This window comes from Nicotiana attenuata, unplaced genomic scaffold, assembly GCF_001879085.1.
Source record: "Nicotiana attenuata strain UT unplaced genomic scaffold, NIATTr2, whole genome shotgun sequence".
NCBI classification, from domain to species: domain Eukaryota; kingdom Viridiplantae; phylum Streptophyta; class Magnoliopsida; order Solanales; family Solanaceae; genus Nicotiana; species Nicotiana attenuata.
Genome location: NW_017673582.1, coordinates 10,961 through 35,898, shown reverse-complemented (window position 1 = coordinate 35,898; position 24,938 = coordinate 10,961). Strand labels below are relative to the sequence as shown.

General features: G+C 38.9%; 2 protein-coding genes across 4 annotated transcripts in view; both read left to right on the top strand.

Annotated features, from left to right (window-relative positions):
• The window catches only part of LOC109216781 (chromatin structure-remodeling complex protein SYD-like), a 28,576-nt gene extending 10,592 nt beyond the window's left edge, over positions 1–17,984 (top strand). Inside the window, exons 11-32 of the mRNA XM_019380967.1 lie at positions 332–429; positions 2,610–2,795; positions 2,947–3,127; positions 3,206–3,400; positions 3,521–3,564; positions 3,743–3,799; positions 3,938–4,034; positions 4,169–4,341; positions 4,432–4,645; positions 4,790–4,915; positions 5,018–5,107; positions 7,652–7,768; positions 8,177–8,257; positions 8,471–8,578; positions 8,918–9,087; positions 9,505–9,583; positions 9,669–9,743; positions 14,862–14,959; positions 15,060–15,167; positions 15,601–15,655; positions 15,759–15,983; positions 16,108–17,984. Coding sequence (XP_019236512.1) covers positions 332–429; positions 2,610–2,795; positions 2,947–3,127; positions 3,206–3,400; positions 3,521–3,564; positions 3,743–3,799; positions 3,938–4,034; positions 4,169–4,341; positions 4,432–4,645; positions 4,790–4,915; positions 5,018–5,107; positions 7,652–7,768; positions 8,177–8,257; positions 8,471–8,578; positions 8,918–9,087; positions 9,505–9,583; positions 9,669–9,743; positions 14,862–14,959; positions 15,060–15,167; positions 15,601–15,655; positions 15,759–15,983; positions 16,108–17,895 — 4,365 coding nt within the window. The 3' untranslated portion in view covers positions 17,896–17,984. The remainder of the gene's footprint in view (positions 1–331; positions 430–2,609; positions 2,796–2,946; positions 3,128–3,205; positions 3,401–3,520; positions 3,565–3,742; positions 3,800–3,937; positions 4,035–4,168; positions 4,342–4,431; positions 4,646–4,789; positions 4,916–5,017; positions 5,108–7,651; positions 7,769–8,176; positions 8,258–8,470; positions 8,579–8,917; positions 9,088–9,504; positions 9,584–9,668; positions 9,744–14,861; positions 14,960–15,059; positions 15,168–15,600; positions 15,656–15,758; positions 15,984–16,107) is intronic.
• Positions 17,985–18,715: 731 nt separating this feature from the next.
• LOC109216782 lies at positions 18,716–24,402 on the top strand. 3 transcript variants are annotated; one of them, XR_002066547.1, is made up of 5 exons: positions 18,716–19,773; positions 19,903–20,616; positions 20,695–20,858; positions 22,883–22,930; positions 24,154–24,402. XR_002066547.1 is itself a non-coding variant. In XM_019380968.1 (5 exons), exons 2-4 carry the CDS (start codon positions 20,016–20,018, stop codon positions 22,884–22,886), a joined length of 732 nt encoding a protein of 243 aa, XP_019236513.1. In that variant the 5' UTR covers positions 18,716–19,773; positions 19,903–20,015; the 3' UTR covers positions 22,887–22,930; positions 24,154–24,402. The 3 variants fall into 3 exon arrangements, 1 of the variants encoding a protein (XP_019236513.1); XM_019380968.1 differs by having other exon boundaries at positions 19,903–20,579; XR_002066546.1 differs by having other exon boundaries at positions 19,903–20,858.
• The last annotated feature ends 536 nt before the right edge of the window (positions 24,403–24,938 follow it).

The window sequence follows — 24,938 nt, the reverse complement described above, 5'->3', positions numbered from 1 at the left end:
GATAATAATCAAATTGAAGCTGGCATTTGTGATTTTCCTGTTGCATTGTTTTATGTTTTTATGGATCTTGAGTGTGTCTATGAAATTACTTTATCCAAAAAAAAAAAGGTGGAAGAAAGTATATCACTGCACCTTGCATCAGCTGTTTTTGATCTGTCAGAACCATTTGATGATCTGCTCTTCCAGCGTCTGATACACGTGCTTGTGACAATCATAAGCATCTTTAATGTCCATAGATTGCTATAACCTTATTTATGTACAATGGCTCTTACATCCCGGTTAAGTTTCATTGCTCTGATATGATAAATACTCATCTTCATTTATGTGGCAGGAATCGGTGAGCTCCTCTGAGGATATCTCTGCAAAAACAAAAAGTGTCATTGAGCTGAAAAAGCTTCAATTGCTGGAGCTGCAGCGCCGTCTACGGAGGTGATTGATCTAGTTCAACTTACTTTTTTATACATATCTAGATGTATTCCACATTGTTCCCACTCCCTTATTTTCTAACTTTGCCTCCACTAGTGGATATCGTATTTTCTGGGAAGGGTGTCACATAGTCAACAAATTTGATATTTCTACGGTGAATTATTTGCAAGTTTAATATGTATCAATGTACCACATTGTTACTACTGCCTTGCTTTCTAATTTTGCCTCTCCTAATAGATACCTACATTTCAAGGAAGTACGACAAGCTGTCAACCATTTTGCAAACCTATAGCATTCACTTCGAGTGTTGCTAGTTTGATCTTTAGAGATATGATATAATTTTTTAATTCTCATTAAATACAAGACCTCATTTAACTAATTCAAAGATTTTTGAATGAAAATTGGCACTCTAAGGTATTATTAATCTGTGGATTCAAAAAGATTAAGTTACATAGTAGCTGAGATTTATATTAATATAAATCTGAAAAGAACCAGCTGAGTAGTTGGGTCCTAGATGATTTCAGTTTCTTACTGGATCTTATAAAAATATTCTCGATAAGAGCTGCACGGTGGTTTCAAATGCATGTGTGTATGGATACTCATAGTATATGAATATGTTCTTGTATTATACATAGTCTCTGGTGGACGTGGTGGTTCTCTGGAGGGTTGGTATTTCTTCTTAAGCTGGTGTCTAAAATGCTTATGTGGTTACAAATTTGCAGTCTGTGAACATTTCCTTGTATGTATACTAGACTCCTGTGGTTCTCCAGAGAGCTTGTATTTCTTCTTAGGACTGGTGGTCTCATGCTCCTCCTCCCCCCTGTGGTAGCCAAGATTATTTATAGGCGAAATACATAAACAGCCCCTTCAAGTTGTCCTCAACGGTCAGATGGACACCTCAATTGACCCATTTACCATTTAGACACTTCAAATGACTATTAAGTGTATCAAGTAAACATTCGAGTGGAGCAGACTATATGCATGAGTTACACTTGCCGGGTGATGTGTCAATAAACCAATTAAAGAATGACAAGTGTAATATATAATTAAAATATTTGACACATGTAATTAATAAGAAAATAATATCTTTTTCCTTATTTCCAACTACACCATCCCCCCACCCAACCTATTCTTCTTCCTTACGCCCCAAAGAACCCTAATCACTCAAACAAGCAGCCGCCGCCCGCCCCTCTCAAATCTGTCGGAAATCCGCCAGCGAACACCCAACAATCAGCAACCCTTCAACATCTTCAGCCACTTCCACCAACAGACCACCCCTTCAACATCTTAAAACTCCTTAACCAAATACACAACTGCTTTTGAACGACCAAGAACTAAAAAAATTATTGAATCTTGGTCTTAATTTTTGCCGTGTAGGAGCCCCAAACATTACCACCACAATTTAATTGGAAGGTGATTTTCACTTTGCTTCCAGCAAAGTATTCCACTTTGCTTCGCATCCTCATTTTCACTCCTGGGTATATGAAGAAAAAAGTTGGAACCCAAAACAGAGCACACAAATTGAAGGTGAAATTTAATTGAAGGTGAAAAAAGTTGGAACCCAAGTTGGAACCCGTAATTGAAGGATTTAAAAAAGAGACCTTATTGAGCAGAAGAGCAACAAAAATTTTACCGTAATTAATTATTATGGTGAAATTTAATTTATCCAATTAATTATTATGGTAATGCTTGTGATTAATTGTATAAGCAATTGTGATAGTATATATTGGACGAAATTATGTGCTTATTTTATGTTTTTTCCATTTGTTGTAATTTGGAAGAAACTTTTTAGTTGTTCTTGTTTTTCATCAATGGTGAAACTTGAAGAAGAAAGAAGTACGAAGATGAAGGTAAGTGGGTCATTAAAATAAGGTTAATTTAAAAAGAAAAAAGAGAAAAACATAATTTTGAGGGTTTCACGCGCCCAGAATGAGTAAAAAGCACACACTTTGCCATGTCATCGTGAGGGGTTCATGAGACACACTTTAGCCGAGAAGAGGTGTCTCTCTGGTCATTAGTATAATTGAGGTGTCCATCTGACCGTTGAGGACAACTTGAAGGGGCTATTTATGTATTTCGCCTTATTTATATCGTTTAGAACTGTTTAGGCTTTTCCTATGTCACCCTTCATTGTTTCACATTATCTGTTCAGTTCTTGTGACCTTGTGACAATTTTTTGGCAGTGAAATTCTCAATGATTTTTTCAAACCAATAGCAGCTGACATGGAGCGCTTAAAATCAATCAAGAAACACAGAATTGGGAGGAAATCAAAGCAACTTGAAAGATATGAACAGAAAATGAAGGAAGAGCGTCAAAAAAGAATTCGTGAGAGACAGAAGGAGTTCTTCAGCGAGATTGAAGTTCATAGGTATGCAATTACTGCCCTCCTTGGGATTAATCGTGTGACCCTTTTTTGGTCAAATTAATCGTGTGGCTTTGCTCCTTTAACAGTAAATGATTAATGACTTCTTTTCTGATTTTCTGATTTTTTGTTTTCTTGGAATTAACCTGAACTCCAGGGAAAGATTGGAAGATGTATTCAAAATGAAGAGAGAACGTTGGAAAGGTTTCAATAAGTATGTTAAAGAGTTCCATAAAAGGAAGGAACGGATACATCGTGAGAAGATTGACAGAATCCAGCGTGAAAAAATTAATTTACTGAAAATCAATGATGTTGAGGGATACCTTAGAATGGTTCAGGTATGGTATGACTAAATTTCTCTCTCTGCGCTGCCCTCTGTTCCACTTATCCTGATAAATACTTTCACATTGTTGTAGGACGCAAAGTCGGATCGTGTTAAACAACTACTAAAAGAGACGGAAAAGTACCTCCAACAGCTTGGATCCAAATTAAAGGACGCTAAGTCAATAGCAAGAAAATTTGATACCGACATGGGTGACAATAGAAGCACTGGTGTGGTTGAGGAGGATGAAATTGACTTCGGTGATGAGGATGAAACAGATCAGGCTAAGGTTCTTTCAGATATTTTCCTATATGGTTAAATGCACATATTGCTAGCTGGCATGCTGATTGTTATATGCTTGTTTTGTGTCATTTCCTGATTTGCTTATACGTTTAATTTTTTTCTGCAGCATTACTTGGAAAGCAATGAAAAATACTATATGATGGCACATAGGTAATTTCTGCTTATATAAACTCTTACATGGTCTTGAAGGACTTAACGCCATAGATTCTTCAGTTTTATTTGAATCTTCATTCTTTTGACTTCCCATTATTCAACTTTGTTATCTGTTCAATGTCAGTATTCAATCTCTCTGGTTGAGATGCTAAATAAGTAAATTTATTTTCTGCAGTGTAAAGGAGACCATTGCAGAGCAGCCTACTTCTCTCAAAGGTGGAAAATTAAGGGAGTAAGTTTTTTCATGTCAGAATTAGTTATTATTGCGGATCTATGTTTGTGAGTGCATTTTTTTAATATTTAATTTCCACTCGCTGATATTTCCTATTTCCTTCATCTAGAGTATGTTTAACCTCGATTTTTCTTTCAGGTACCAAATGAATGGATTGCGATGGTTGGTTTCGCTCTACAATAACCATTTGAATGGAATTTTAGCTGATGAGATGGGACTCGGTAAAACTGTTCAGGTACTTTAATATGTAATTACTTTAGTGGTTACTCTTACTTGATTCCTAGTTTATTAACTCTAGTTCTCCTTTTGAAGTTCATTTAAATTCCATAGTTATTTTCTCATGAATATCTCATGGAGACAATTTTGTAGGTTATATCCCTAATGTGTTACCTGATGGAAGCCAAAAATGACAGAGGACCTTTTCTGGTGGTAGTGCCATCCTCTGTCCTGCCTGGATGGGAGTCAGAGATAAACTTTTGGGCACCAGATATGCTCAAAATAGTTTATTCTGGACCACCAGAAGAGCGGAGGAAGCTTTTCAAGTATGTCATATTCTTGTCTAGCAATTCTACTATTATGTTGTTACTTCCGTTGTATTCATGCTGTAAATATTGGGTAACTTGTCATTGCAGGGAAAGAATAGTTCATCAAAAGTTCAATGTTCTTTTGACAACATATGAGTATTTGATGAACAAACATGATCGGCCAAAACTAAGTAAAATAAATTGGCACTATATCATAATTGATGAAGGCCATCGCATAAAAAATGCTTCTTGCAAGTTGAATGCTGATCTCAAGCACTATCGCAGTAATCATAGGTTGCTGTTGACGGGAACTCCTCTTCAGGTTTATATTGTCTGTGAGATTTTTATTTCTTACATCCTGTGGGTTTAGAAGACGAATGCTCTTCTGGCATATAACATGATATACTATTTTTTTTTGTGTGTGTGCTGATGTGATCTAAAAGTATTTATTATTCCGTCCATGTAGAACAATCTTGAGGAGCTCTGGGCACTCCTTAACTTCCTTTTGCCAAATATCTTCAACTCATCAGAAGACTTCTCACAATGGTTTAACAAACCATTTGAGAGTAATGGTGACAACTCTGCTGATGAGGTACGTTTCTTACTGTTTCCAGTCGGAAATACGATTTCCTTGTTGCTTAAGTTATTCTTTATATTTTGTTGATCCAATTACTTTGCTTTCTTCTGCTGCTAGGCTTTGCTCTCCGAGGAGGAAAATCTTTTGATCATAAATCGTCTGCACCAAGTTCTGCGTCCGTTTGTACTTAGGAGATTGAAACACAAGGTATATCTCTTCATCCGTACTATGCACTTGCCCTACTCGACTGGTTATCCAATCTCAAGCTATGTGTATCAAATTCCTTCTTTGGAGGATCCATATCATGCTTTTGTTTTTTCTTAAAAATCAAATGTTCTTATTGATGCCACACCTATGTGGTATTATATTTACGAAAGGCATCATGCCTCCCAAAAATCTAACCAACTGTGTACAAGTGGAATCCAACTGTACACTAAAATTATAAAAGAAACAAAAGAGAATTTTTGACCTTTGATAACGCACTTTCAATCCCTCAAAAGTTTTTCCATATCTCTCTCCATAATACCCAAAATGATGCAAAAATCACGTGTTTTCCAAAATTACCTACCTCCAGCTTCCAGCTTGCTCTAACTCCAACTCTTCAGCGTGCCCGTGACTATGTTGGGTAACACCAATTGGATTTTAAATTGCAAACATCAATGACGATAGCTGCCAGCCAAAATCACAATGTTTTAGTGGATGGTTCTCATCCTCCCCATGCTTACACCACCAACAATAATACATCTTCTTCTTAACAATAATTTCTCTTATTAATTTTTTGATGTACCATCAAGTTATACTTATTGCCCCTCTCCGTGACCAAGAAAAAGGAGGAAACAAAAAGAGGGATCTAAATAGTGTTGCTTTAATTAGGCAGGGATAACAACCCATTTCCTCCACTATTGTGGACACTTAACACCCCCGCACGCCCAAGACGGGACATCCAGAGCTTGTACAACACAAAACGAGGCCCATCCTTGGATAAAACAAGAATAAGAATGGGTCTGGCTCTGATACCATGAGAAGAAATGGACCTTGGGCCTAACTCAAGCCAACGCTAGCTCCTGAGACGGGAGTGTTTCTTTTTGTTTTTGTATAGAGGTCTCCCTATCTATGTAACGCCTATCACCATCTTAGTGCTTAGTTTTCTTTTAATCAAAATGAAATAACAAAATAGCTCATGAGATGAGTATTGGCCAAGATCATATAAGGAGACAACATCCATTTCCTCAACCAATGTGGGACACCTAACACTGGCTATCACGAGTATCGCTACACCTGAATCTCAAACAAGTTGGAGTCATCTATGCGAATGTTTATATTGATCAGTTTATGTGGGCTTGTTTATCCAATACATGATAATGTTAGGACTTCTCTAAATTTGGATAGAGACTTTTTAAATCAGACTTATCCCTACATTGTACATATATTTTGTAGATGCCTGATATCCATCCCATTTTTACATTTTTGGTCTTAAAATTGTTTTATACAATAAATGTTATTGTAGACAAGCCACTTTGTTTTTTTTTTAGTGAATCCTGGCCTACTTAGGCGATGCTACATGATTGAGGCTTTATTCTCCTATGGGGAACAACGGATCCTCATATTAGAAGAGTGCAATCTCATATCCTATTGCCTTGTGGAGCAGAGTCTCTGCCATTACTTCTTGTGATTGGCCTTGAGAGATACATTCCAAATTTATGATTTTGTTATAAGGAAAAAAAGAAATTTATGATTTATTATCTTTATCGAAAAGATAGAAGATGTTTTATGGAACATGCTTTTTATTTTTGTTGGTATCTTATTGGATAGCACGCTGTAGCACTCCTCGGTTTCACATTTTATATTTTAATTTTTATGTGTTACATCCTCATCTATCATAGCATTCTCTTGGTAATACTACAGCTAGATAAGACTCCAGTTCAGCCATCTTAAAAAAAATCCAGTCCAGTCTTACTCTAACTTTATTTTTCTTGTAACAACTAAACTTTTTCTTGAAAAGTAAGGTAATCTTATATATTAAACTAGCATAAAGGATGTGCTGTAACAGCTGAACAGTATTTACAGAAGCAAAAAACAGCAAAAACTTTTGTCCCTTCTTATGACGGCTAAACTTGTAGTGCATATATCCTGTTATCTAAAATACTTACCCTTTACAATTTTCTCCATAGCTCAAGCTTTTGTTAGGCTCTCTCACTAATTTCATCCAGTAACACTTCATCTCCACATAACATGCTCCTTAACCTCATTTTATATAATATTAGTTAACTCATCCATAAGACCATAACTAGGTGAAAAAAGTGCAGGCTCAGGGCAGATCCTTTGTGAATCCACGGTCATTTGGAACCCCGTATCTCCTTCCACTATTTTCACACTTGTGACGACTTCTTATGCATCCTTTATTGCTCTTAAATATTTTATATGAATTCTTTTCTTCTCCAAAAGCATAATTTGGAGGGTGTCTAATATGACTGGCAACATGTCTTATTGCACACATGATGGAACTTAGATATTTGGCATAGTGTTGTTCCTTATGTTGCTAAGAGAAATGTAGAGTCTGCTGTTTTGATCATTCTTTCAGGTTCTTGATAGTGCAAGAAAACAAACAATTATTTCATACTGTATATGCTGCCATATTGGTAGCAAATCTGTCTTATGTGACCAAAAAATGCTTCCTAAGAATGCTTCTGGCATTCAATTTTTCACAGTGTTGGGAGCTTATGCCTCTGTCTTTTCAAATGCTTGTCTTAGGTTGAGAATGAATTACCTGAAAAGATTGAAAGGCTTGTTAGATGTGAAGCTTCTTCATATCAGAAGCTTTTGATGAAGCGGGTGGAAGAAAACCTTGGTGCATTCGGAACTTCAAAGGTTTAGCCTCTCTTCTGTTATTTGAGTTCAATGATTCATGCTCAACAATATTGTTTAATTCTTTGTTGAGATAAATTAAGCATAGCTAAGATCTATTGCAGCTCATAGACTTTATGTATATAAGTAGAAATTGTGCTTGTATATGTTCATGTCAGTGTCCAAAAGGTTTCGTACCATTTATTCGGTACTTGTATTTCTTTTACTTTCTTAATTAATTTGGCTATATGAGGTTGAACATCTTCTTGTAGTTCTACGGTTAGAAATGAACATATGTGCTTACTCGGAAGTCATATTGGTGCATATTATGAACAACAAACTCTTTTGTTTTATCAAAATAAGAAAAGAAAAAGAAAATATGCTTATTCAGGTATTATGTTCTTACCTTTGACCACATTCTTCCTTTTTTAGGCTCGCTCAGTCCACAATTCTGTTATGGAGCTACGCAATATTTGCAATCATCCATATCTTAGCCAGCTTCATGTGGAGGAGGTATGGCTCTCCCCCTTCTATTAGTACCTTTATGATCTTGAAATTGATGTGAAGTGCAGGTATAGGTATAACTGGAAAATATCATGCATGTCCTTCTGCTACTGCTTTTGATTTGAGAACATATATTTTGAGCTCGTTTTTTATCTTCAGAAGTTGCTGAAAGGTGGGGAGTTGTCCCTTTTGGTTATTTGATCATTTTGTTTTATATGTCAGATTCACGAGTTAATTCCCAAGCATTATCTGCCGAACATTGTGAGGATTTGTGGGAAGCTTGAGATGTTGGACAGACTACTGCCAAAACTTAAGGCAACAGATCATCGGGTACAAAATTGTGTGTTTGCATTACTAATTTGTTTTCTGAAGAAATCTTAATTTCTAGATCACTCTTTGAGGTTGTGGATATTCATGTGCTTTTAAGCCTTATTTATATCTGGTAATATCTGGCCTTATAATTTCTTCTTTCTCCTTGTTCTTTAGCTGCTGACACTGTTTTTGTCATTTTTAATTTATTTACTTGGGGGCCTTGACTTCATTGTCAATTGAAAGGATTCTGATGCTTACCATTTTGTTAATCACAATTTCTTTGAGGGATGAGGCTGCAAGGGTTAAGGAAATGAAAGTTATTCCTCTTTCATGCTGTTCTTTTTGGTCGTTTTGCAGGTCTTGCTTTTCTCAACAATGACCAGGCTGCTTGATGTAATGGAGGATTATCTCTGCTGGAAGGAATATAAGTACCTTCGCTTGGATGGACATACGTCTGGGGGCGATAGAGGTGCCCTTATTGATAGATTTAATCAGCCGAATTCTCCATTCTTTATATTTCTGTTGAGGTAATTGGCTAACTTAGACTGCCTTAGATTCACTGTTTTGTTGAGTTTAAAGCATGTACTAGTCATTCATTTTGTCCTTACCATGATCACTGGCCTGAAGTTTTGCAAAATTGAAAATTTGCTGAAAACTTAATTTTAGTTTTCTGCGAGTCTTGATACTAAAGAAAACAAAAAATTTATTAACTACCAAAAGTAGATTAATAAAATGTACTTCACTTTCATGGACAACGTTCCAAACTGGACCATTGTATATACTGGTTATTGGAATATGGTTTAAATTGTTTCTAGGAAAAAATCTTGTAGGTTGTTTGTAGGACTTGTTTTGATGTTCCTTCTAGGTATCAGCTTTTTTTTTTCTGCTTTCGTTATTCAAGCAAGCATTTTCGCTTGGACTAATCTATTCTTAAATGGTGCCAGTATTCGTGCTGGGGGAGTTGGAGTGAATCTTCAAGCTGCTGATACAGTGATACTTTTTGACACGGATTGGAATCCTCAGGCAAAACTCAAACTTACTTTTGAGGATCTTTTATATTTTGATTCTGTGGCTTTTGCTTACTGCTCTCTCGCTTTGCTGCTTTTAGGTTGATCTCCAAGCACAGGCAAGGGCTCATAGGATAGGTCAAAAGAAGGATGTTCTTGTTCTTCGATTAGAAACAGTAAATGCTTTCTCACTTCTGTCAGATTTTCTATTCATGCAGTTGCAGATTCATTCTTTTATAAAATGATTATTGAAACTCCTTTCTTAAGATTGTCGTCTGCTGTTTTGTGGATCACATGGGTCATTCTGATTTAATTACAGTGGTTAGCATTGTTTTTTTTTTTTTTTGAAATTGGTAACACTTGTATTAGATATAAACATGACTACACTAAATCAGTGTAGTCATCCATAATTACAAAAGGGAGTACAAAGAGAGACAACCTAAGTCTCTATAAAGATCATAAGAGGTCTAAAACATCAAAAATACTTTCACTCTCTTCTAAGCACTCCTGTTTACACCACAAATAAAAGAGCATAAGGCAGCTCATCTTCAACTTTTGTATTGAACTATGTGTATCTTCAAAACATCTTTGGTTCCTTTCTTTCCAAATTGTCCACCATATACATGCAGAGACAATCTTCCATCTCTCCTTCTGGCCAGACTGCAATCCATCTCTCTTCCAACTTGTTAGGACTTCCCTGATTCTCCCTGGCATAACCCATTTAATTCCCCTCAGGTTGATGAATATCTTCCAAATTTGATCTGTGACACTGCAGTGCAAAAAAAGATGGTTGATTGTCTCCTCCTGAGCTTTACATAAGTAACATCTGGACCCCAACTGATATCCTCTCTTAGTGAGATTATCTTGGGTTAGGACAGCTTCTCTTGCTAGGAGTCAGACAAAGCATGCCACTTTGTAAGGTATTTTAACTTTCCAGATCATTTTCCAAGGCCAACAACCAATCTGGTTATTTGAATGGTTGTACTCCTTGTAAGCTGATCTAATAGAGAAAATTCCTTCTTTCCCCCCCTTGCCCAGAACCAGTCCCTATCTTCTATTGTTGGTGGTCCCTCTAAACTGTTTCTAGAGTATCATAAAAATCTGTCAGCCTCTCAATTTCCAGTCATATAGAAATCTTCTAAATGTAAGGTTCCATTCTTGACCTGTCCAAAGTTCTCCAACAGTAGCTCTTTGTTGTTGATTCAGATTGTAGATGTCCGGGAATTGTTGCTTTAAAGTTCTCTGACCAAGCCATTTATCTTCCCAGAAGGATGTTTTCATTCCATTTCCAACTCTGAGACTTAAATTGTTTCTAAACCTTGGCCATGTGTTTCTGATAGACCTCCACAGACTCACCCCATAAGGAGTACAAACTGTTTTTGTTGTCCAACTACCTTCCATCCCATATTTGCCTGAATTACCTTCTTCCACAAAGATTGTTCTGTTGTGCAAACCTCCATAACCACTTCATCATCAATGCTTGATTCTGAATTTTTATATTTCTAATCCCCATTCCCCCTTCTTTCTTGCTGGTAATAAGAGCTTCCCACCTGACCAGATGAAACTTACTCTTATCAACAGGTGCCTTGCCATAGAAAGTTTCTTCTCAGTGCATCTATTCTTTTAAACTACATTGGCCGGAACTGGAAATAAAGACATCATGTAAGTAGGCATGGCATCCAAACACTATTGATTAGGATTAGTCTACCTCCCAGAGATAGGTATTGGCTCTTCCAACTAACAAGTTTCTTTTCACATTTCTCAATTACACCATTCCATATTCCTTTTGACTTGCTTTTTGCTCCAAGTGGCATTCCCAGATACACTGTTGGTAAAGCTCCTATCTTCCCCCCCCCCCCCCCCCCTCGCCAAATATGCATCTCCATTACTTCATTAACTGGATAGATGAAACTCTTGTTCCAGTTAATGTGTAGTCCAGATATTGCTTCAAAAAGAATGAATACCATTCCTAGGAAGAGCAACTGTTCTCTGCTAGCATCACAAAACACCAAGGTATCATCTGCATATTGTAGATGGGTGATTTCCAAGTTGGTTGAGTCCCTAGAGTTTACCCTGAACCCCTGATCCAATTATTTGCTATGGCAGTTTTAACATATTGTTTAAACCTTCCATAGCCAGAATAAATAGAAAGGGGAGATTGGGTCTCCCTGCCTCAGCCTCTCTGAGAGGAGAAGAAACCACAGGTGAACCATTGACTAAAATAGAGCATTTGACAGTACTAATGCAGAATTTGATCCAACTAATCCATCTTTCATCAAAGCCCATCTTCGAAAGTGTTCCAGCAAAAACTCCCAGTTAAGGTGATCATATGCCTTTTCTATGTCCAGCTTGCACAGGGATACCAGGTTCTTTGCTTCTTCATTCTAGCATCTACACTCTCATTTGCAATGAGAAATAGCATCCATTATTTGCCTACCTTTGATGAAGGCATCTGTTGATTGTCCACCAACTTTCCCATTACTTTCTTGATTCTTTCTGTTAAGAGTTTTGAGATTATTTTGTAGACACTACCTATCAGACTGATAGGTCTGAAGTTTTCAGTTCTTTAGCTCCAACTTTCTTAGGAATCAAAGCCACCAAAGTGGCATTAAGCTTTTTTCAAGACCCCAGTAACTTGAAAATTCTGGACACAGCAGCTATCACATCTTGACTGATCACTTCCCAGCATTGAATGTAGAAAGCCATAGTATACCATCTGGACCAGGAGCTTTGTCCCCTGCACATGCTTTGACATTCTCCCCAGATTTCCTGAGGCTCAAAAGGGCTCAATAACATCTGATTATCCTCTGAGCTTATGGTTTGGCATTCCCTTAGGCTTCTGTGTATAATTTTTGGTAGAAAGAAATTATCTCCCTCTTGATATCTTCAGGATTCTCCACAGTTTCCCCATTGACTTGTAGCTTGTCAATATTGTTATATCTTTTATGGGCATTTGCAGTTTTGTGGAAGAACTCGGTGGTATTCTGTCACCTTCTTTCAACCATAAGGCCCTGGACCTTTGCCTCATATTATCTTCCTCCTTCCTTGCATTTTCCTCAAATTCTAGCAATAGAGAGGTTTTTTGTATGTTCTTCCTCATTCAAGCTCTCAGTTCTTGTATATCCTCAATTTCAGCAAGTTGGTCCAATATATGCTGTTTCTGTATCTTCAGATTGCCTTGAATTGTCTTGCTCCATTCTTTAAGTTTTCCCTTCAAGGCTTTCAGCTTGAAAGCCAGGATGTAATTCAGGTCTGCCAGTACATGAAAAGGCTCCCACCATGTTATTCTGCCTATTTGAAAAAAGATTTCACTGGTCCCAATTGCCACACTGAATCATCACAGGTGAATGGTCAGAGGATCCCATTCCTCAGAGACTAAAAACCTGTCCAGCCTAGCAGCAATGTTGGAATTTGTTCCTTTCTTCCATGTGAACTTTCCTCCTAGTAGTTGCAAATCAATGAAATCTGAAAGGTCTGCTTCTTCTCTGAGGATATCTAACAGTGTTAAAATCCCCACACACAACCCAAGGCCCAGTGAATAGACCCCTAGCAGCTCCTATCTCCCACCATACTTCTTTTCTATCAACCCTGTCATTAGGAGCATAAATACTGGTTAAATGCCAAACAAAATCTTGAGCTTTGCCACTGAACTTATATGTGATAGAATATCTGCCCACACTACTGACTTCCCCTTCCCATGCCCTACTGTCCCACATAATGAGAATACCCCCTCTAGTACCACTTGCTTCCAACCGAGCATATTTCACCCATCTATTTGCCCATAATTCTCTAACTATCTCCCTGATTTCCCCTTCTACCTTGGTTTCTTGAAAGCAATAGACTTCTGCCTTCCAGCTACTCACCATATTTTTTATCAACTCCCTCTTCCTAGCTCTGTTAAGTCCCCTAACATTCCAAGATACTATTTTAATCATCATTGACTATCGATGACAATACACCCTCCCCTGCTCCTTGTGCCATTGCTTTTGAAGCTGCTTCCAAGATCTAAGTTTTTCGGTTCTTTGCTTCCTTTCTTCTTTGGTGTGACAGCTTCCATCATCAGTGATGTTGACTCCATTAAATTCTTCCTCTTTCCATCAATTTTCATGAATAATTGGAGTGCTTCCTTTTCGCACCCTTTGAATTCCACCCCAAACTCTTTGCTCAACCTAATGATATTTTGGTGCACCCAAATTGATGCCTCAAACTCTGGGTCCTCTTCATTATCTAGAGAATTTAAGGGGAGAACTTCTTCAAGGGGAGAACTTCTTCAATTGTCCAGTTAGCATTGTTAGCACACAATTTCTTAAGATGTATCTTTAGTTCAGTATCCGGTCATTTCTGGGTACTAGCACCATTCATGCCCCATGTAATCTTAGTTCTCCAGTTTAGTAGCTGAACTGTGTTTCCTTTTGTGAAGCGGGATAAGACTTTGTTCTACGACATGTATGGAAACTGGATATGATTTTAATGAAGTGTCTTTTATTTTTTAGTCCTTGCATGTTTGTTAGATGAAGCCAGTTCTTTTAGTGGCCATTCATCTGTAATTGTACTATAATTCACCTCGTGTCTGCTTTCTTTCATTTATACTCTGGGTTGACTGGTTGAGAGGCAACATTCCTTTTAGCAATGCAGAGAACTCAGTCTTAGCTTTTAAAACATCAAATGTGAAGCTTGAGAAGCTTTGCCAGCATTTTGAATAGATGCTTGCCCTTTCCATGGGGGGATGGGGTGGCATTAGCCTGCTCCAGATAAGGAAAAGGCATCAAAGTAGGGAAAAGCATGTTATCTAGGTAGCCAAAGCTACAGTTACTTCGTTTTAATTTTTGCCCTTTTTCTGCGATTGGGTAGAACAATTAAGTGTGCAGTCCTTAAACAATCATTATCTAGATAAGTGATTTTTCTTACGAAAGCAATCTAAATTCTGTTGGACTTTACTTCATTAATTGCAGCATTCTTTGAATTCCTGATAGAGTAGGGTGGATGCGATTTTGGTTTCTTCAGAACTCTATGTTCAGATTATCTTGAACATTGAATGTTCTTCTAGAGTTTCTCAATGATACTTCTTACTGCTAATATATAAGATAGAATGGAAAGATGAATTGAAGGTCTGCCCCCAGAGCTGTGAGCGCCCAAGGCTTTGGAAGGGTCAAATCTTATTAACCATATGTGACATTAATTCTTGCCACAATTTGTGTATCAATACTGTAAATAATTTGTTGATCCAAATTTTCATTCACAATTGCACCTACAGTATCTCTAAGTTGTCCATTTCCACAACCTTGTTGAATTAGGTCCAAACCGTTGAGGAACAAGTTAGAGCTGCTGCGGAGCACAAACTTGGAGTCGCTAACCAAAGCATTACTGCTGGATTCTTTGATAATAACACAAGGTCTTTTGAAGGAAGTTTTAAGAATTGGAAAATCTGCTCAACCTGTTGACTACTTTGGAGAATACATTGTCCTTATAAACGTATTTTAACTTGGTTGTAGTGCGGAGGATCGAAGGGAATACTTGGAGTCCCTCTTGCGTGAAAGCAAAAAAGAGGAAGCTGCACCCGTTCTTGATGATGATTCTTTGAATGATCTCATAGCGCGAAGGTAAGTAGCAGCAAATGCGCTCTTATTCTGCTGTGAATTCATTGATACATTAAAATTATTTCCAGTGACTTGCGTAATATGACATTTCTTACACCAGAAGAGCAAATATGCTGTGTTATGATTTTATCTAGTTCATTCCAGGCAATATGGCACTGAAACTGCATCTCAAAACCACATCACTATTAGGACCAATATTTCATTTGTCAGAAAAGCGGCATTTGAAGCTCAGTGCTGACTACCATTTTGTCCCTTCCCCTTTTTTCTTCTTTCATTGTTGGGAGCTGGAGGTTATATTTGCTGGCTAGTGTCAATTCCTTTTTATTCTATGGCACCGGTGCTATATTTCTAATGTATTTGACATGTATTTGCAAGAACCATTAGGCCTACTCGCCATCAGGTGCATAACTCTGATATCTCTACTCCCCATGTGCAGTGAGCCAGAGATTGATATATTTGAATCAATTGATGGAAGGCGTGAAGAAGAGATGGTAATCATGCCAGTACATTCCAGGCTATTTAATTCTCTCATTTTCTGGATGGATATCCTGCTAATTGATATCATCATTTACTAATTCACGCTTGGTAATGCAGGAAGTCTGGAAGAAGTTGTGTTCAGAAAGTGTAACACAAAGTTCAGAGCCCATTCCTCCTTTGCCCTCTCGGCTTCTTACTGATGAAGACTTGAAACCATTTTATGAAGCAATGAAAATAAATGATAAGCCAGCTGTGGCTCCTAACCCTGGGTTAAAACGGAAAGGTGAGAGTCTTGGGGGCCTTGATATCCAACATTATGGACGTGGAAAAAGAACAAGAGAGGTTGGTTATACTTTTGGAGACTGCAGGCACTTGCAACCGTATTTTTTTTTATCAATGCTTATACTATCTGTAAAATAATTTATTATCCATTAATTTGATCATTTTAATTATTGTTCTTCCTTAGGTTCGCTCATATGAAGAGCAATGGACAGAAGAGGAATTTGAGAAAATGTGCCTTGCTGAGTCTCCTCAATCACCTATTCCAAGGGAAGAAATTCAGGAAAAGAAATTGCTTCCAGTCTCTGGCAGTTGTCCTGCTCCTGTTGTTGCCATTGGTGAAATACAAACACCAGCACCGGATCAATCTCCTCCCCAGCAGCCTGCGCAAGAACTTCCCCAACAGCCTGCCCAAGAACTTCCGCAACAGCCTGCACAAGAGCTTCCCCAACAACTTGTTGGGCCGATAGTTCAACAAAGCCCTGTGACCGTGACTCCGCCATCTAAACGGGGCCGCGGAAGGCCAAGGAGGACAGCAGTAGTGACTGAAATCTCACCGTCCCCTGTCGTTCTTTCAGCAACCGCAGCTGTAAAGGTGGATAGCATATCAGTTGCAGAAAATACTTCTACCAGTCAGGCAACTTCTGGGCCTGTTTCTGTGTCCATTCCTTGTGCTTCCTCTGTGGAAAGTACCAGTGCAACTATCCTAGAGAGTGCTACTGCTGTTGCTCCTTGCCATCAGCCAGTTGTTCCTTCTGTTGCTTCTCTGTCTGGTCCTCCTTGTCCTCCTACAAGTGGGCAGGGTAGGGGACGAGGTAGAGGGCGAGGTCGAGGTCGAGGGCGAGGTCGGAAGGTTGAAAATGGAGGAGAAGCTCCAGGGCGTAGAGGAAAACGACAGAGTGTTACAACAGAGGCGTTTCTCTCCCCTCCAACTCAAGCAATAAGTGAGCCTGTCTCGGCAGCACAAGGTGTGAATGTTTTGAGCTCTTCAAGTCACCATATGCCTCCAACACCTCCCTCAATGGGCAAGCCTGATCTGGTACCACAGGTAGTGGCAGGTTTGGGTTCAAAAGACCTTGGTCATGCTCCTGCTTCCGTGAGAGATGCTAATAAGGAACTGAATTCAGTTTCTATGATGCCTCTTGCATCATCTTCCACTAGCAAGGAAGTAATCTCTGTTTCAACTGTTCCTGTTATTCCATCATCTTCTTCCAGCCAGGACCCTAGTTCAATTTCACCTGCAATCCGTTCATCCTCAAAAAACCATTCAGAAGACCATCTTTCCTTCTCTGCTGCCCAGACCGAAGCTACTCCGCAAGCTAATGCAATTTCAGTTGTGCCTCATACTTCACCTTCGGCTAGCGTGGAACCAAGTTCTGCGTCACCTGGTCCTCTTCTTACATTAACCTCCAAGGACTCCGGTTCAGTGTTACCTGCTCCTGTTCCTGCATCATCTTCTGCATGCATGGAACTAAGTTCAGTTTGCCCTGTTCCTGCTGTTGCATCCTCCTGTTCCAGCATGGGTCCAACTTTGTCAGCACCTGCTCCTCTTCTTTTAGCATCTAATGCAACAGGCAAATTAGATTCTGGATCAGATAAGGGGACATTTTCTTGCTCTTCTGCTATTTCAGGTCATGATGATTCTTTATGTGATTCTTCTATCTTGAAGAATATTGGTCAAGGAGATTCTGGTGTAGGAACTGGTCATACTTCCGATCCAGTGCCACCATTGCCTGCAATTTCATCGGTTTCACAGTATAACACTCCTCCCACTGCACCTAAGCCAGGTAGAGGACGAGGATGCAAGCCTCAAACTGGAAGTGAGCCACCACGGCGCAGGGGGAAGAGACAGGATTTGATCACCACAACTGTTACTGAGGGGTTAGGTGCTCAGGATCCAAGATCAATTGAACCCCCACAAAAGAGAACCAGGTTATCCGTTGGGAGGAAGCCCAACTACAAGAAGCAAGCGTGAGAATGAAGCTCAACAAGTAGTTGTAGACCAGTCGGTTGCATCTCAAAGGACTCCAGATTTTTCTGGGGGACAAATCCAAGATATGGTCCGTAGTGAAGTTGATCCACAGAACAATGCTATCAACCGAGATGCATCTCAATCCCATGCTATTCTGGTTCCTGGTCAGGTGGGTGATAATGTAAACTCAGATATTGCTACTGCTGAAAAGGTTCTCGATGATGCTCAGCGAAAGGCAACTGTGATCCAATCCGTTGCACCTCGAAGTTGCTCTGGTCCTCCTATTGAGCTGCAGATTAACATGGTCAACTCTGGCGATTCTCCTGCTCAGGTTGGTGTATCTGCTGAAGAGGTTTATACTGCTAATGCAAATTTTGTAACTGCTATGACTAAAAACGTTCGCCATGAAGTGCAGGAACAAAGAGCCATTGTCCAGTCAGATGCATCTCAAGTGATTCCAGATTCTAGTGCAAGACCAATCCCTCAAGCTATGGTGCTTTCTGAAGTTGAGCTACATAGCAATGCTATCAAATCCGACACATCACAATCCGGTGGTCGTGTTGCTGAACAGGTAGATACTGTTAATATAGGCCGTGAAGCTGCTACAACTAAGGAGGTTCTCAGTGAGGATCAACAAATAATGAAAGTTCAGTCAGCTGCATCTCAGACGCCTTCAGTTCTCTCTGTTGGGAAAATTCCTGAAGATATAGTGTGTAATGAAGTTCAGCCACAGTCTGATGCTATCCAAACAGATCCATCGCAATCCCATGTTACTCTTTCCTCTGCACGGTGGACAATGTCAAGGAAAAAGAAAATGCTATGACGAGAGAGGTGCCCTTGGTAACTCCACTATCAGAGACCAAAGAAGAGAGATATTCGAGAAGTAAATATGACAGCCCTCCAATTTTACGTGTATCTTCTTGTGATGAGTTGGCTGTACCAACTTCAGGATCAATGGCTTAGGTTAGTGATTGTCTGGTTGAGAAGAGTGAAGGTGATTCTAAGGGTGAAGGTGCTGAAAAGAGTGAAACTAATTCTAAAGGTGAAGGTGGTAAAATTGAGGCTATGAATAACAAATGTGAGAGTGATTGTAAGAATGAAAATGATGAAAAGGAAGCTGGAAGATGCATGAAGGTTGGTGAATCACAGGCATCATCTCTAAGTTATGTCGAATCTACATTAGTTCAAATCCATGTAAGCAATTGCACGAATGCTGCTTTACTCGATAAGGAGGATTCATGCAAAATTTCACTGGCAGGTAAGAGTGGGTTAAACATGGCTGCAGAAAAAGATGGTGACCTGCTGCAGACGGAGGATCTTTCTCTTGACAAATCATTTGTTAGTAAAACTGAGGTAGCCAGCATTGAGAGTCGTGCTGGTGGTGGACTCACAAAAGAACAGGAGACAGGAGACACCATAGAGGAGGAGACTGTTGTTTCACCTGCATTGGGGACTGACGGTCAAAATTTGAAGGGAATCACATCCTTTGGATCTCCATCTACCAAGACAGAAGCTTTAGTTGATGTTCATCAGGAGGACAAACTTGAAGTATCGGGAGAAATATCGGGAGAAAGAACACATTCTGATAAAGTTGTGATGGCCGAGGTTTGTGAACCAGACAAGTTATCAGTTAAAGCTTCACTGGAGATAACTAAAGATTTAAGTATGGTGGAGGAAGAAAAATCTTTGACTCCAGAAACTTCTGAAAAGCAAGCTAATGTTGCAGACTCCCTTACAGAAAAATGTGAGAGCGATCTTGCAGCACAAGGTCCAGATATGAAAGATTCGGACCTAGTAATGAGTCCCAATCCAGTTTAATTGTTGGCACATCACAAAGGGAACCTGAAAAACAAGAAATTGCTGAAGCAAACTTGCACCCAGGTATTTGTAGCAAGGACTATTCTTTATCTATTTCGGATAATCAATCTGATAACGAGTTTGAAAGACAAAAGCAAATTTATTCCTGTACACCTTGTGAATTTGAAATGATACCTGTTGATAATTTTGTAGAGACTTTGCGAAGCACGAAATCTGGTGCTCGGGAGGAATCCCTTTCACTTAGGATTGCTTCAAATCCCGAAGCTGTTGAGGCTCCAAAAGAAACATTTTGCAGCAACCATGACATGAATTGTGTAGCTGAATTACAGGGTAACATGAGTTCTGATGTAAAGGAAGATCTTTCTAATTCTGAAGCTTATGTGTCTCAACTATGTCCAGCTGTTGGGTCATCTGAAAATCACCCAGAATTAAAACAGGTTATGGTGGAAGACATGCGAACTAAAATTTGTGAGGAGTCACATGAAGTTGATGACATTGTACCTTCTCAAACGGAGAAGGCTAGTGTTCAGTGCCGTGATGATTTGTCTGTTGAGACAAATGAGAGCAGAAGATCTGAAGATAATGTAGATGTTTTAAATGGTGAACTAAAAAAACCTCCATCTAGCACAATTGCTGGAACATCTGAAAAGGTAGTAGATCTGCTGTTAGTTGCCGAGGAAAACACAGTAAGGATAAATGATGGTTCAATAGATTCAGGTCAGGTGGCAGAAAAGTCCGAGGATATATCAATTCAAGATCTTACTGTTGAAGGCCAAGCGACAAAGGGAAGTGATGCTGCCGAAGATATTTCAACATCAAGTTCTACATTTAATGAACCTCAACACAGTGCTGGCACATCTAAAAATGAAGTGGAATCTCAAATTGTTTATCTTCTGAAGTTTCTATGTGTGCAGCACCGAATTCTGCTAGTAGCACTTTCAAATTGTTTCTCTTCCGTATTAATAGTTTCTCTTCCTGCTTCAGGCAAAGAAGAGAACTCCAGTATCAAGCAAGGTGGAGATGAAGACATGTCAACTGCAACAGAGTATGGTGATGAAGAATTGTCATTTGCTACAGGGGCTGGTGATGATAAAACTGTGTCCACTGCAGTTACTGATGTTTGATCTGGCATTTCTCCTGTATTGCAGGTAATGTGTTGTTCTTGCTTTAACAATGTTTTAGAACTTGGATACTTTGACCATGTATTCCTGTTTTTGTTTTATTATGTACATTGTTATTCGATTGAGGGCAGATAGCTATTCTTTTTATTGATCTTATTGATTACTGCCTGCTTGGATTACTTATTATGTACAAAAGGGCTTGTATTAAATGTTCAATCACTTAGGCATCTTAATATCACATGTTGCAAAATCCTTACTATTAAATTCCTTTTCTGTATGGTTTGCTGTACGGAAAAGTTTATAGGCGGAATTACCTCTTAGGCAGAGTAATGTCATTTGTTTTCCAATCGTCATTCCTTTCTTGGCTCGTTTGCCTTTGCTATGTAGGATTTCTGTATTGCCTCGAGGGTTCTGCTTTGCTTGTCTGTTTCTTAATGCTTGGGCTGTTTCATAAATCTTGCATCTGCAGCAGAAATAGTCATGCAGTGGTTTTTACCAAGTTCAGAACAGCAACGAATAGTGCTTTAAAATGTTTTCTTGTCATTGTTGGGATCTTATGTCACTAATTTCAGGCGGAGTGGAATTGAGTTCCTTAGGCTTCTTTTCTTTAAAATGGTTTTTGCCTCCTTTTATCCCTCTGGGGATATCTGATAAAAAAGTTTTACCTCCTTTTTTAGTGTGATATAGTAAACTTTAACCCCCGAACATTTACCCAGGAGTGCAGCAGCGACCCATTTCCACGTTGTTTACCATTTTAAACCCTTGTCGAGCTCTTAGTTATTTCTATATTTATTTATTTATTTATTTTGTATGTGCGCAGGCAGGCAGTAAAGGTGGATTTTTGCATCTTATTTAAAATGCTTATGAAAAGGTTACGTCTTGACAATCTAGGGAGGATAGGGATTGATATAAACTAGTAACAGTTTCTTGAGGATTTCCAGTTCTTCGTGCGGATCTCCCGCCGTAAGTTGTGGCAATTCTGTCATGATTTATAACTCTTTCATTTTTTTTATCTACTTCCGGTGTTTTGTGCGACAAGAAGTGTCACCGAAACTTAAGGGTAAGTTATACAAAGTGGTGGTCAGACCAACGATGTTGTATGGGGCTGAGTGTTGGCCAGTTAAGAGTGCTCATGTCCAAAAAATGAATGAAGGTAGCAGAGATGAGGATGTTGAGATGGATGTGCGGCACACCAGGTTAGGTAGGATCAGAAATGAGGTTCTTCACGATAAGGTGGGAGTGGACTCTATTGAGGACAAGATGCGGGAAGCGCGGCTTAGGTGGTTTGGTCATGTGAGGAGGAGGAGCACAGACGCCCCGGTGAGCAGGTGTGAGAGGTTAGACATTCCTACGGAGAGGTAGAGGTAGGCCAAAGAAGAGGTGGGGAGAGGTGATTAGGCAAGACATGACGCAGCTTCAGCTGACCGAAGACATGACCCTAGGTATGGAGGCCGAGAATTAGAGTAGTAGAGTAGGTAGTGTAGACTGTTCATAACATCAGTATTGGCACGGAGTCTCGTTTTCTGCGGGTAGTAGGTTTTATGACTAACCGTTGTTTTCTTTCATTGTTGATTATTTTACTGTCTTGTTGTGTTATTCTGCTTTTATATGACTTTTTGATACTGTCCCTTGTTGCCTGTATTTTCATTAATGTGTTACTTATACTATCCTGAGCTGAGGGTCTATTGGAAACAACCTCTCTATCCTCACAAGGTAGGGGTAAGGTCTGCGTACACACTACCTTCCCAGACCCCACGGTGTGGGATAATGCTGTGTATGTTATTGTAGTACTTTTTCTTTTTGCTCAAGTCAGAGTGAAAAGACACCAATGGGGTAAGCCTATTATTCTGGTTTCATGAACTTCCATCACTCCTACATACTGTGACGACAGCTAGGGAGAGAGTTGAATTGTCTCTTTATCCGTTCAATGCAGGATTGATTCATAAGATGTTTTCAATTTGGCTAGCTGTAGGGGTGGGCTTGTTTATTGTTTAAAATGTGCATTCATCTTCGTTGTCAACGATAAACTAAGTACCTTTTCGCTGTAACAGGTGATGGATGAACAGGACTGGCATCGCTGGAATCTGCAATGTGAACTGGTAGCGTATACTCCCTATTTGCTGTAAATTATTAATGTAGTTATTAGCTCATTCCTCCCTCCCTATTTCTCCGGGGTTTATGCATATAACCCGGTCAAAAAATCTCTGGGCAGCTGTATCAATATTATTTCTGCTATAGTCCGAAGCTCCTCTTTCTGGCCAAGTTTCTCTCTCTCACGCATGCTCCTTTGACTTTAGGATTGCACCTGAATTATCCATAGTCGTCTATTTGCCTACTTATTAATTTGTTTTTCCACTTTCTATGTCACGCTTCTAACTTTTTGCTTATATAATCTGTGAAATTTAATGGAAAGTGCTAATGAATTAGTACCAAGAAAGCAGCTGTTCACACAGAAATAGAGGCTGTTAGGTTGCACACTTGGCTACCTCAATCATCTGTTAAACGTAACTGACTAAATAAACCAAAAGGTATGCAAACTGGTCATTGCCTGCGTTGATTTATAAGTCTCTGCAGGCCGCAAATAAAACAAAAACTAACACTGGAATTCTTGAAATAAGAAAATTACACTTGAAGTTGAAAGGTTTTCTTCATTATATTATACTAACTTCGAGCATTGGAAACAACCTTGTAGAAATGCAGGGTAAAGATGCGTACGATAGACCCTTAGGGTCTGGCCGTTCCTTAGACCTCGCTCATAGCAGGAGGTTAGTGTTAGCTTAGCAGACTTAACAAAAACCAATTCAACTTAGATGGAGATAGAGGGAGGTTTTGGCCTGTAATATATATATTAATATAAAGCAGGGAATAGCAAAAGTGATGTGGCATATCTCAAATGCCAAGAAACCTATTTATCTTTTTTCTCATTTATTTGCAATTTTCTCCTTATTATTTTATAAAACTCAATTCAACTTCTGTTTGAAAAATCAGAAGTCACAACCGTTACTAAAAGTCACATACTCACAACCATTCCCATTAATTAGGAATACCAAAAGCCACATCAGTTTTGTAACGGTGCATAATCTTTGTAACGATGCATACAAATATCAATTTTACTTCAAAAGCATTGATCCAATCACAGAAACGTACTCCAACAAAACAGAACAAATGCTATTTATATTATAGTAGTTGTGTCTCTTTTTTCTCTCTTAATCTTTTTGTTTGAATTTAATATTCTCCCTTAGAATATGCTTACAATTTTCTTGGTACATACTCAGGATATGCTTCATTTTCTTCATAGATTTGACTGATTTACCTTCCTTAGGAAAGGATCAGAAAAGGAAAACGCTTCTGCAATATAATTTTGAATACAGCTGCTTCTGCATGTGGGATGGCACGGATACTCCATTAGTCACTATCAATTATCTAAACAAAGTGAGTGCTTTTTACTTTCCTAGGTAGGCTTTGAACTCGGAGTACACTTGTGATGTCAGTAGACAAATTTTAATATGAGAGGTGCGCAGTGGAATGGAACTTTACCAAGCCGAAGTGGCTTACTCTTGCAACAGCTTTATTCTGCTTACAATCGTTTGGGTTACATCTATATCAAGGCCTCAAGGGCTATATATGGACATACTGAAGAAGAACAACATTAATGTATATATGGTAAAATTCTGTTCCACTTTTTTTTTCCTTTTAAATTATTTTGTGGATGAACAGTCTACAACCGACCCCATGTGCTGGTAAGTGCCTAGCCTAACCACGGTGAAGTAGTGACGAGGCTAGACCAAACTACCAGATAAACCTGTGCAGATATATATATACAAGTACAACAAAATAATAGCGAAAAGTAAGCAATTAAAGCTGGGAGGGGGAACATGCTTATGGGGAAGCAGATAAACGGAATATCAGGAATAACAAGAGAAACTACCTCTGATTTCTTCTAACACAGAATAAAGGGAAACAAATCACTTTCACTTATTTCAATTTCCTCTCATTGCAGGCGTGCAACCCGATCCCATTTCCTTACATCACGTGGTAGGCATACCACACGCTCCCATTATAATAATATCACGTGATCGGCGTGCCACACGTTCCCATTTCATAAGA

Excerpts from the sequence above, each read along its gene's own strand:
- LOC109216782 (XM_019380968.1), top strand. The coding sequence starts at position 20,016 with ATGAATTGTGTAGCTGAATTACAGGGTAACATGAGTTCTGATGTAAAG. Across the intron at positions 20,580-20,694 it reads CTGGCACATCTAAAAATGAA|GCAAAGAAGAGAACTCCAGT; the intron begins GTGGAATCTCAA and ends TTCCTGCTTCAG.